The sequence below is a fragment of the Plectrocnemia conspersa genome, unplaced genomic scaffold (assembly GCF_051122295.1).
Source record: "Plectrocnemia conspersa isolate PC_06_02 unplaced genomic scaffold, ASM5112229v1 ptg000001l, whole genome shotgun sequence".
Lineage (NCBI taxonomy): Eukaryota > Metazoa > Arthropoda > Insecta > Trichoptera > Polycentropodidae > Plectrocnemia > Plectrocnemia conspersa.
In genome coordinates, this window is record NW_028277165.1 from 5,145,433 (window position 1) to 5,159,612 (window position 14,180).

Below are 14,180 nucleotides of genomic sequence, written 5' to 3' on the forward strand. Positions count from 1 at the left end.
ACATACACACAAATGCAAAAAATAAAAATAATACAAAATAAATAAAAAAACATCATCGGAGAAAAGCGAACGTTACCTTTGGGGTGCGTTCTTCTACCACCCGAACGAGAAAATCTGTCGCGGTGCGAACGAGAACGGGTTTTTCCGGCGCGCGCTTGCGCAATACATACCCGTCTCGCTCTGACTTATCAGTCGGGCGTTTGAACGAAGCGAGACGGGAGCAGGTGGCGGGGGTTGTTGTTGAACGCCGGGGTGTGTGTTGCTCGGCTCGCGCTGGCCACTCAGTCGCTCGACAGCTGTCGAGTTGCGAGCACGTGTCTGTGTATTCGCGCTCCCTCCGTGCGTACGAAAACTTTCGCACTATTCACAATCGTATTGTTTTCATATCAACAATGCGTCCCTTTCGCGTCGATTGATCTGATTTTATTTATTGCATTATTCAAAAATAACATTCGAACTATGGTATTCGTTCGTGGCGGTCGGTTTTGAGTTGTTTTCTTGTTTTTATTTGGGGTTCTTTTTGGGGATTTGAGTCAACATGGACTTCCAGAGCGCCATGGAGACGTTTGCTGAGGCTTGGGTGGCTGCTAACACGAAGACGGATGGAGTTGTCGATGGGGTGCAGGTCAGCTATCTTATTTGTATTTATTAAATAAATATTGTCACAGAAAAAATTAGGAATGGCGTATAAAAATATAGAGCAACTTCCCGATGTTTCCTAATATTGCTTTAAAATAAGATAATAAACTATGGCATTGATTTATAATAAAATTTGATTATACATTTATTTATTATAAAAGGATCTTAAAATTGTGTTGATGGAATTGCTTTAAAATATGCTATTTAATATTGCATTTAGATGATCAGTTACTCTTAAATGGAAGTAAAAGTAACAATTAATGAAATATGTTGTAGGTAGATTTTGCTTATAGTATTTACACAGCCTGACTATCACTTTGACAGTTCTAATAATACAACTTTTCTGATCAAATCATGATAAGTCATATGATCACAACAATATAAATAATACATATTACTTCATGTATTTATTTAACTATTATATATTAATAATTTTAAGTCTACTTTTTATTATGTTTTTTTTACTATGAATTTATGGTTATTTAAAAATATAACTATTTAAATTTTAATTAATTTATATTTATATATACCGATCAGATAAGCTATAATAATTTTTACTTTTAACTATTTATGAATTATAAATAATGACGTATGCGTTTTTTTCATTTCCTTCATACGATGACAACAATGAGATTATTTTTATTATGAATAAATTATTATGGAACTAAAGGTTGATTAAGATAATGAAAGTATTTGACAATGAATCGATCTTTTAATAGTTAAATATTGTCTATATGTAAAATATACATATATTCAAGCCATAAATTATGTCTAATTATCGCCGAATAGAAATGTTACATTGAATAATATATTCACATACAGTCAATAAAATTTATTAATATGTTCAACCGATTAAATTGAAAATGTTAATCCCGTCATATATCCGTCTTATGTGGCATTTGCATTAAACAGTTGCGGCAAAACTTTTTTTCACGCCGTTTGATCTCTAAACTCGACGAAATGCGATAATCCGTACGGTCGTAAAAATCCAACTGCGTCATTATAATATTGTAAAATTACAATAATGCGCGGCCGTTATAAAAATTAGTGTTAGAAAATATAAATCTGCTTAGAAAAGGTGGTTAATTTTTAATGTGTCTCGCTAAATTGGCGTTGCGTGGTAATAACATAATTTATCGTAGCTGAGCTTTAGTTTTTTTTTAAGAACACCGAATAAACAAAATCTGACGTGTCCGACATAATTCTTGTGTCTGTGAATATCAGATTACATATTTCGATTAAAAAATCAACATTAAATACGGTGAAACATAACTTGATCTAAAATACAAAAAAATATTTCGGTTAAATGCTAAATTTGTATTTAAATATAAATATACATTTTTAAGTATTATTATTGATAATAAAATAATGTATATTAGTACAGCATATCATATGATAAGAAATTATCACTACATTTACATAGATTCTGAAGACCATAATTAGGCATTTAAAAGTAGTTTGATTTTATATAGTCTTAAAATATATGCATACGTATAAATACTATCGCTTTAAACTATATATAAAAAAATTGTACTCATTGGTTTGATAATAAAATCAAATGGTAAATAATTTTCGTTAATAGTTAAATGAACAGTAATTAAGAGATTTTAATTAATACTTTAATCGCTTAATAAAACGGATAACTTATCCTAACTTTCAGCAGAAAATTATTTTTTAGGCATTCCAGTACATTAAGAAAAAATTAGATATTCCATATAATATTTTTTCGCATAAAAATGTTATTAATCTGGGTGTTGAAAAGTAGACTAGTATTATTAGTATTTTAATTATGTATTAAAATTGATTATTGATTATTATTATTTATAATTTTTATTAACATTTATAAACTTTTATTTGGTTTAAAATATTTTATTATATAAATGGCATGCGAATATATTTTAAACCTTGTTTTAAGATTTAATTAATTTATTAAACTGTGATATAATAGTTTAATGTTGTTTATTATTAAAAATAGTAATATCAGTATAATTACCAATGAAACGAATAACAATTAAACGGTTGACCGCCACTGGAATTTGCCGACGTAAACGATTTGCGCGAAAACATAAAGTTAACCTTTACGCGCCCTTACTCGGATAAATTTGTACTACGAGATTATCGCGTGCATCGTGTCGTGTAAACATTTGCTCGTTTATTTGATAATTTATATGATTACTATTGTTTGTTTATATATGCATAGCATTAAATTATATTTTAATAATTATTTGACCAGTCAAAACACACGGTTTAAATATATGCGCATACAAAACCAATAAAAATCGACGGTAATGAATTAGAAATGACTACTGCTTTCGCTCTATACGTTGCGGTGTCCATCCATTATTGTTTTGCGGTCAGAATGAGTCATGTTGATTTTTTTTTTATAAGTTCGAATCAATAACAATAAAACATTTCGATAGAATCATTACGTGCTTCTTTATCGATAGTCAAATAACTGTGTTTTTAAACGATCTCCTGCGTGATGATTTGTTCCATTTTTCATTGAAAATTATGGTCACCCATCGGCATAGATTGGCGAAAACGATGATCGACAAGCCAGGGGCGAATCGGTCGCCGCTCGAAATTAATCGAACCGAAATCCATTACTGTCACGAATGTAATGTCATCACACGGTCTTGTGTTTTTTGTTGTACTATCCACCGGTATCATCACTCCCAACCGCGAAAAAAATCGAGTCCCATCAAAGAGCCGCATTGTCGCGTCGCGTAGTATAATAAATATATCGGTAACGGAATGGCATTTCGGTTAAAATGGCTCTATTCTTGAGCAAAATGTATTGTGATCCATACAAAATAATTAAAAACCTATTTATTACAATATTTAATTTAATACAAAAAATATAAAACAGATTTTTTTATTTCGGAAATTATTTATTTTCTAATAAATCTTGAAAGAAATTACTTGAAGTATTTAAAAATTACGTAATAGTAGCCTAGATATTAATATGTTAAATATTTATATCAATAATATATAAAATTAGCGTGTATTTTTTTTTAAATATTACGTCTTCTACTTTTATGTTCTAATAACTAAAGAAAATATTTGAAATTCAAAATTATAATGCATGCCTTTATCTTTGTTTTATAAATATTTATAAGACCAAGTGACATACTTTTAAACAGAAAAAGTAAAATGGCGGATTTAAAAATTGTTTCCTAGTCCAAATTTAATGTTTATAAATTTATTTATTGCATGTAAAAAATAACATTTTAGTACAAAAAAATTCAGCAGATTTTAAATTCTGATAAAGGAATATTGCAAATTAGGTATTTATATTACACAAATTTTAATTAAAAATTTATTTTTTATGATAACTTATCCTAAAAAATAACATCTTTTATTTTTATTTTTAGGCGCATAAAATGTAGTCCGATTACATATTTTTTATTACTTGATATTAAATCGTATTACTTGCTCTTTCGATTTATAATCATGTGACATATTTTTCAATGATAAAAATATAAGAGGCGCATTAAAAAGTTGCTTCAAAATATAAATCAAATGTTTATTTACTCATTTCTTGTTTCTAAAGAATAGCGAAAAAACATTTTAATACAAAATATTAGAAACTGTTATTTAATCTAGTGTTACACATAATTATTAAATTATAAAAATAGTTTATTCTAAATTATATATATTGAAAATACATAAGATTATCTTGTGATATTTTTATTAATAAAAAAAAGCGTATTTAAAAGTAGCCCTTATATATATTTTTATTTATTTGTTGCTAAATATCTAACTAGTTTAATCTACTACTTAAAAGTATCTCGTATTATTTGATAGAAATTAAAATGTAAAGTTACTCTTTGGATTCTTGATCATATTATATATTTTTTAATGGACAAAAATAAAATGAAGCGCATTTAAAAGTAGCCTCCAAATTTAAATTTTCTGTTTATGTATTTATTTCTTGAAAATTAAGAATAAAAAAATGACATTTAAGTACAAAAATATGTGACACTTTTTTTTAATTTAGTGATAAATTTGTTCCTTGCAATGTATGTTTTATTAAATTATTAAAAATTCTAAAGAAAAATTATAACATAATGCATTTAATAGAAATCAAAATATTCGTTTTATTAATATTAATATTATAATATCTAACTTGTCTAATCTACCACTTAAAAGCATTTCCTATTATTTGATATTATCTGAAAATGTCAAGTTTCTCTTTCGATTCTTGATCGTGTGACATATTTCTAAACAAAAAATAGAGGAGGCGCATTTAAAAGTTGCCTCCTAATTTATTTATTAAAGAATTAAATCGATAAAAATAGTATCATTTGCATTTAATCATATCTCAAATTTTTTTTTAATTATAATAAAAGTATAATTATAATTAAATAGATCATAAAACATGTATGTATGAAAAAGTAGCTCTATAGCTTTAAATTAAATATTGTATTATATAATAAATGTATAATTGTAATTTTAGTTATTTATTAATAACAAATTATTACAACTTCTTTGGTATATCTAAGTTTTTTTTTAATTCAGCGTATTTAAAAAAAGCCCCATTGTATGTTTTGTATTATTTATTATATATCATATATATAAAAATACAAGAGCATTTATTTTTACTTGAAATGGTTATATAAAATTTATTCAATTAGGTGCATTTAAAAATGGCATGATTTTATTTTTTTAACATTTGATAAATAAAAGCAAATAAAACGTTATTATTCTATTTCGTATAATAGAGTAATAATATTTATTATGATCAATAATTAAAAGTTCAATGTTACATTTTTTGCTAAATTTTTTAATGATTTATTCACAAAAAAAAATTCGTATAGAGTAATATACATTTTTATTTTAATACAAATTATTTTTAATACTCTTATGCAAAATTTTAATAAATAAATATATAATTGAGCTACTTTAAATGCGCTTAATATTTAAAAATACTAGATAAAAGATGTAATTATTGATTTTTTAAATTATACTGGTTACCTTTTTATATTAGGAATTTCAATAAATATTTTTAATTAAACCTAATTTTTGCAATTTAATTTATAATATAAGTTTACACTAAATTATCTAATTAAAAAAGTGATTTTTTTTAAATGCATATTAATTTGTAAAAAAAATATTCAGATTTATTATACAATTTTTTTGAATACTTTCCAAAATGCTACCTATAAATATAGAGGCTACATTTAAATGCGCCTCTTACATATTTTTAACTATATTATATGAAAATTAATCTAATGTTAATAAAACATATAAATAATAAACGTTTAATTATAAATTAAAAAAATAAAGCGCTACTTTTAAATATATTTAATTCTGATCTAATTTTTATCTTGATTATTTTTTAAATACCTTTAATTACGCCATTTACGATCTAATTCATTAATAAACGGGCGACTACTACATGCGCTACTGTATTAAAGTTATAAATACATTTAAGAAATATTTTGACATTAGTTTTTGTAATAATTTACTAATAAAAAAAATGTGTACATAAATTCATTCAACAATTAAGAGTATTATTATTTTATATTTCATATTTTATACTTCATATAATAACACAGAACTACTTTTGCTTTATCTATTTTTTGATCAAGCTTGATTGTTAATAATTAATTAATTAGCTCATTCAATAGGTAGTGTGCTAAAATACCAAATCCATCCTGATGTTAATTTAATCTCTTTGCTGCTTAATCTCGCAAATTATAATCAATATGATAAACGAAAATCAAGTTAGGTCGTACATGTAATTATACCATCTGAAATCATTTCTCTGAATAAACGATCTCGATACATCAGACATACATTAAATCGTTTGTCGCATCAGATTTCACTTCAAAGCACCAAGAATCCTATCAAAGTCGCGCATTGTCGTTAGATTTCAATCGAATTGCACATACACACACTCTTGTACAGTAGATAATTCGGTAACGGTATGCGGTCTTGACGCAAAACTTTCGGGTTACAAGGAGAATGTGGGTTATACAAAGCTGTTACGTTTTACTAAGGATTTTTTATGGGTGTGTATGTGTGTGGTTCGATTCTTGGTTATGCTTTTTTTATTCCCCTCAGTCTTTCTCGTGCCATTCTTTATTCGGGTCTTGGCGTGCCATCGTGGGATTGTCGATTTTTGATCGCTGCCACTGTTGACCGGTAGTCGGTCAAATTGAAACTTGTATCAATCATAGTACCAGTACCGAATGACACGGCAGAAATTTGGGTATTAACAAACACCTTTTTGTGCGTGAACGAAATTACTGTTTTTCCATGCGCGAGCTCAGATTAACTGCTATACATTTTTATTGATTGTTTATTTATATATTTTAATTTATAGTATATAATAATTCATTAGAAATTAATAAGCTACTTAAAAACAGCATCTTCTCGCTGGTTTTGCATTATTTTTTTGCAACATCTTATAAATTCGACCTTATTTAAAATACGCTTAAGCTCTGACTCTCGCATATGATTACGATGCATTGAAAGTACCATTATTATTTAAGAAATCTTAATGTGTGCGGTTAGTCGCAAGAAACGGGCATTCTTATCCGCAATTTAATAAAACCGCCAAAATTACCACGGATTTCGGAGTTATATACCCTACACACGATGACCTCGAGGCGTTTCGACTTTTAAGTCATTCTGATTTTGCAAACTATTATTATTAATAACAGCGATCGGCCGTGTAAACGTCAGTCGCTTTTGTAACGTATTTCCTAAGCTTTACATGATTTATCTGGTTGGAAAAAATAAGTCTTTTGGAATCAATAGAAGGAGAAATTTCACGCTTCTCAAGTTGTAAATCACTACAACAAAGATAATCGCCTCTGTGCCGAAGATGTGGGGTTAAGTAATTTTTGAGAAAGGAATGAAGGCAAAAACGACTGAATTTGTCATGCTCAATTTTGTATAAGTAATTTTATAATAAAAAATATATATTTACTGTAATTCAGAAATTTAGATCAAATTTTTATCTAAATCATTATAAAGTTAACTACACAGGATATGACAACAGTGGTTTTTCCTTTGCGGTCCAAACGACGTACGGAAAAGTATTTTTTAAATTCCCGTAAATATTTTACTTTCTATTTTACAAAATGGACCTTAATGCTTTAAATAAAGTATGGAATAACAAGGATTTTTTTCATAAAAAATAGTTCATAAGTTTATAGATTTTTAAACGTTTATTCGATTTTTTAAATCAGTGACAAAGTTTCTCATTTTGTACAGAAAAAATGAGCTATTAATTTACACGACCATTTTAAACACACATTGAAAGCACTACGTTGCTTTGAATGAGTATCTCTTATAAACATGTTTACTATTTAGTATCAATTTTATAATGAATATTATATTATAGATGATGTATTTATATATTTAGAATATATATTATTTTATTTCTAAAATAAATTTATTTAATCCTTCTAATATTAGCCATTTCCAAAATTAAAGTCAGACGTGCTCTGGCCGTTAATATCTAAGTACTTATTTTTTATATATGTATTGGTGCACATCCGGAATCCATATATTAATATTAAAAAAAATTTCGAAGGCAAAAATAAAAAAAAAAGTTTATTACGGCCACTAAAATATTTATAAAGTATAAATCCAATATATAATGGATATGGGAAACCAGCAAAAATAGACGATGATGTCTTGGCTACAAATTATTTATCAGCTGGCCGAAAAAATAAAACAGTCCGATTCAACATTAATAAGATTGGGAAGGCTTGGATATAAAGTGTATAGATTTCACACGAATAAAGCGAAAAAATTTAGTTAGAATCTCATCTGAACCATAGTGTATTTCAATTTCTATCGTATCTAAGAGATGAGAATTGATGGTTAATATATAATTATAATTCCAATCGATTTCTTAGATTTTTTTTAATCACACATATAAATATTAAATTAAAATAAAATAAAATTAAGTTGTAGATTATTATTGGGTACAAAATTATCAATAAGCTACTTACACTCATTGGGTATATATCATATAGGTTTTAAAAATAATAATAATAATAATATGGCTTGAGTACTTAGAATGAATCACATCTCTAAACTTGTTTTTAATGTTCATTATGAATAATTTTATTTATTTTAATATATAAATGGCTGTTGGAGTTGATTAAATATATTGCATTTATTAATTTAAATGACTTTTATAAAAAATATTAAACGTGTCTCGCCTCATTTTGTTTCAAAGTGACCGGAGACAATTCGCCAGTACGTGGTAGCAACAATGCGGTTGCCTAACAGATTCTCGATCGATCTTAATTTTTTTCGGCACACCAATTCCACTCTAGAGATCATATCTTCTAGTATCGTGTAGGAAAACCGGATAATTGCACCGCGGTGGCATTTTTGTATTAAAACCGCAGTACGTGAATAATTCCACGTGTTTTTGCGTGAACAATCGCCGAAATTCTCTCAGTACAGTTTGGATTAGTTGCACAGGCTGCCACCGCAAAGTTTTGGTTGCAAAACACTTAATGGTCGAACGACGGTGGTTTACGGACGGACAAAGACCGAATTTAATGATGTGAAAATCTGTGATGGATGAACCAATTTTGATATTCGTAGTCGGCGGACGCGACAAAAAAATCGGCGATGTGATTCATTCAAGAAATAGAGAAAAAACCATGAGTGGCAATGGACTGTAACTTGTTATATTTACTAGTATCCCCTACACACTCATGAGAAAATATTGTGACTTTCTTGCTGGTCTTTACTAAAACGATATAATTGTTTGTAGTACACATTTACTAAGATTATATGATATAAACTTATTATTTGTTTAAAAATATATTGCAATATTATTCCAAAATCAGATAATACAGTTAAACTATCACACGGAAATATTAGATATGAAATTAATCACTATTGAAAATCGAATGCAACGGTTGTAGAAGCCTTGGAAAGTTCCAAAATTAGATGTGTGGTTTCCGCATGAGTGAAAACAATCTTGCAAAACAAATGATTATAGCTAGATTGCTATTTGTTCATCAAATGAAAGATCTATTTTAAGATCGAGTAATTACCAAAAAACAAGAAATGTGTATTGTACAAAACTATTAAATAAAAAAAATATTTGATACGTAATAATATATATATCATATAATTCCAATCCAATTTTTAATAAATAAACATAAAAAGTAACTGAAATATGAGTAGGTGTTGAAATGATTTGTATTTCACACATCGAAGATTTATGTTGTAACCTAACACCTAACGATTAGTTTATTTTTATTCGATAATCTTGTTAGCTGTTCTTAAAAAATAATCTAATTTTCTGTTATATCTACAAATATTATTATTATCCCTACGCAAAAAAGTTTGATAATATATAAACAAACAATATCGATGAACGTTAATGGTTAATACCGCGACCGCTAAATAGATAAAGTTTTAAGCAAATAATAAAGTCACCGCTTTTCGCAAGACAAAAACGGCTTATCAGCTATAATCTCATTTATGAACCGCAATCCTTTCATTTTTTCTAACAACCCTTTGCCAATCCGGAACGGGATATTTCAACCACTTTCCATGCTGCTTATCGCAAAGGAATCAATTGTGGTTCATGGAGTGGGTATACAATATTTACCACTTATCATGGCAAATTGTTTATGTTGTACATAATTTACTTCAATAGCTATATGATAATCTCCAAAAAACATCACAAAACTTTTTATTATTTAAAATTAATATCATACTTATCCATAAAAAATATATTTAATACAATTAATGATACTAAAGATTAAAAACGAAAGTTCATATAAAGTCTCAAAAAATAATAAAAGCTCTACTTATTTTATTTAAAATGAGGGTTGTATATAAATTTATATCATTATTGAGTTGAGCTTTCTGTTTTTATTTTTTATGTGACAGTAACATTTTTTTTATTTTGAGTACTAATATTAAGAAACAAAAAATAAATAAAGCTCTAATCGTTGTAATGAAGAATGGAAAAATTATTGTAGTTTAATAGAAGGAGGGTAGTATATGTATATTTATACTGTGATTCAATTGAGGTTTAATTTAATGTTTTATTATTTTTATATGATTAGGGGATTAATTAACTTTATTATATAAGTAGTTTAAACGAATCATGTAAATTGTTTTGATTTTTTTGGACGAAATAAGTACCAGAAGATAAATAAACAAAGAGCTGCTTTATCATACAATGTAAATAAATAATATAAATAGTAGTCCCAAAATGTTAAGAGTGACATCATCACACCACCTTAAAATCGAAACATTATCAATGATCAATTTTCACATGCAATTTTTTTTAAATTTATAAAATATTCAATAACATACTTATGAAACCTTAAGCTGTCATTTAAATGAATATAAATCAAATGCTATCTAAAAATAAATAAATTAAGCTCTAATCGCTTTAATGAAAAAATCTTTAAATAGAAGGTTGGTACGTAGGTAATATATATATTTATATTGTGCTTAAATTGAGCTTTTATTTGATGTCTCTATTTTGTATGATATTAATATTTTTTAAGATTGAGGACTTATAATTAACTTATTTTTTTGAGTAGCTTTAATGAATCATAATAATTGTTTTTATTGTATAAGCCAATATACTTATATAATAGTAGATTTAGATACGTACACGTTATAACAAGCTTAGTACTTGTTAATGGATACAATTATAGCTACTTGAATATACACTGTAATTCAATAATACAAATATTATGTCGCTATTAATTTATATTTAATTTTGCTTCATTTTTTACACACATGAAATGGGTAAGTACTGATATTTTAGTAAAAAAACAATGTAGTAATATTGTAGGTATTTAACTCATTAGTTTAATATACATTTTGTATGTTTATAATAAAACTATACGTTACACATAAGCTTAGTTTTGACTAAACTACAAAAAAAGTTTGCAAATAGTTTGAAATCAGCGATGTGTGTTTTATAATACTTTCTCTCAACCTTTCTCTACTTTATTAGTTCAGCATAAAATTTATCTAGCATATTACATAAACCTTTACATGCTTAGACAATCATGTATGTCTATAAAAAAAAAAAAAAATAAGGTTAACTGAGAAAATAACTGAAATCATAAAACCAAAAGTTGAAACGCAAATTATTTTCTCGGAACATGAATGATTTTTAGTGCTAACAGTGTATAGAACCGTTTAAATATCTACTTACGATAACATTGTCAATAGAAGGTTGTTGTCAAATTTTTCTTACCTAAATTCAGACACTATCCTCCAAAGTCCAAAAGATAACTTTCATTTATAGTACATTAAAATAATTAAGAGAGTGGTTTATATTTTTTAATTTCATGTATATTATAAGAATGGAGTAAATAATCAAAAATTAATATTTATTACAATTTTGCTTGAATACATATTTTTAATATTTAAATTTTATTATATTTAGTTACTTTAGACACACTAATCTAATGAAAAAAGTGCATATTAAAAACCAACATTATGCGATGAAATTGAAAGGATTGAATTCCTATTTTAAAACATTTATGTATTTGTTGTGAATAGTATAATTAGTATAATATAATAATTTGTTGTGACATTTCAACAATAGTTTTTTTTTATTTATATTTCTTAAATGTTTGATTAAATTCATTAAAAATATTTTTTATCATTGATTTTTTATATGTACGTTCTTAATATTATTATTTATTAATTTAGAGCAACTTGTAATTGATTACGATTGATGATATAGCTTAAGTTTACTTCTTAAATACGTTATTCTGGTACATTTTCACCGCGCATGCGAAATAACACAAAAGTGACATGGACGCGCGGTCACATTTCAAACCTGCGGTCGAGCGTTTAATGTCACTTTTGTACAAAGTTTTGTCATTTTTGACTTTTGTCGTCGATAGGGTTGTCGTTGCAGGTATTTTTAATTGCTTTGCGTTTTGTCGCGCGTTGTCGCTCATTGCGAATTTTTTCGCAACGCGGCTGCGTGCGCCGCCGGAGATGATCGTCGTCGGCGTCAGTGATCCCTGTCATATCATGATCGACGATTTTGACCGCCTCCGAACTGTATAAAAGTGGTCCGGTCCGGTGGTACTACCACTTTTGTATTCGATACCGCAACTTCCCTACTTGCTGCTACTGAGCTTATGGTGTGCTCGAGATCAATTGGCAAATTATATTTTTTTTTATACAAAAATTTTTAGAGAGGTTCTGATATATATTAAATGATTCAATATTATGCTTAGTTTATTATTTATTTAAAAAATTAAAGATAACTTAATCTCGTCTATAGAGACACATTTTTTGCAGTGGTTTATTTCGCAAAATGTTCGCTTATTTATGTATGTATGGTATAATAAATGCTGTACTATACCCTAATATTGTTGTTTAATGAGAGAGTCGCAGAACAGAGTCAAAAATAGTATTGTTTACAATAACATTATCTAGATTTAGATATAAATGGGATATCACAGTTTATAGGGTAGCAAACTTCTGCCGTAGATAAATCAGATCTCCATTAAAAATCTCAAAAACAGATCCATTAAATATTGAATCATGTAAATTAGACTGTTTGATTTGCCATTTTATTTCAAAATAGCAACTGCTTAAAAAAATGTAATCCCGTTGAAAAAAATTAATAATATTTGATATGGAATAAAAATATTTTTTAATGTACTAGTTAAAAAAAGTAATAAAATACATAAAAATAGTATAAAAATTAATACTTACTTGTAGGTATTCATTATATCTAATTGACTTACCCAGTTAGTTCAGATTTGCACAGGCATAGGTATGCCTGTCAGGTTACAACGTAAGATTTATTTATTTATTTATAAATTGTTGCTATTTTAAATATTTTTTATACACACGTGAGCTTAATTTAGCATCATCAAGATATTTATACAGAGATTAAAGTTATCTACTCAAACTTAATATGTGATAATCGATCTGAATTATAATTATATATTAATCACTAATTCCGATCTCTCAGACACGATTGAAATTGAAATACATTAGGGCTCACATGGGATTTAAGCCCAGTTCTTTCAAGTATAAGTTATCGACTTATAGCACTGATCAAATACTGTTTATATTATTTTCAAGTAATCTCTGATAATTTTAACACTGTTAGAGTACGCTCGGGATAAGGATACCGGTTTGTTATTGTGAGCGTGTACATGTATATGAGAGAGAGAAGCGATGTAGGGTGTAATTCGTTGTCTCGCTTTCTCTTTTAAGGACAGTCGCTGATTCGTCAACGCTGGTATTTGTCATTAAAGTGCAGTGCGGCACAGAAGTTCGATCTTCTCTAGTGATTTATTTTAAATAATTTTGTGTTGATATTGCTTTAACCCAGATATGCCCACTGAATCATGGGTATGTCACTAAACTCGTGCCACTGTTTTTTATTTAAAAATGAAATTTTAAGAGAACAAAATTTCTTGGGCATATCTGGGTTAATTGATATCAAGGCTTCAAATATACACTGTAAGTTATTTGTTCTCTTACCCGTAGATTAAAATATTTTAATTATTTTTTCATTAATCCGTACGTTGTTGGTTTTTTAC

At 27.2% G+C, this 14,180-nt stretch overlaps 1 protein-coding gene across 1 annotated transcript in view; it reads left to right on the forward strand.

Annotated features, from left to right (window-relative positions):
- The first annotated feature begins 287 nt into the window (after positions 1-287).
- The window catches only part of dve (SATB1_N and homeodomain domain-containing protein dve), a 153,889-nt gene continuing 139,996 nt past the window's right edge, over positions 288-14,180 (forward strand). Inside the window, exon 1 of the mRNA XM_088185454.1 lies at positions 288-625. Coding sequence (XP_088041580.1) covers positions 539-625 — 87 coding nt within the window. The 5' untranslated portion in view covers positions 288-538. The remainder of the gene's footprint in view (positions 626-14,180) is intronic.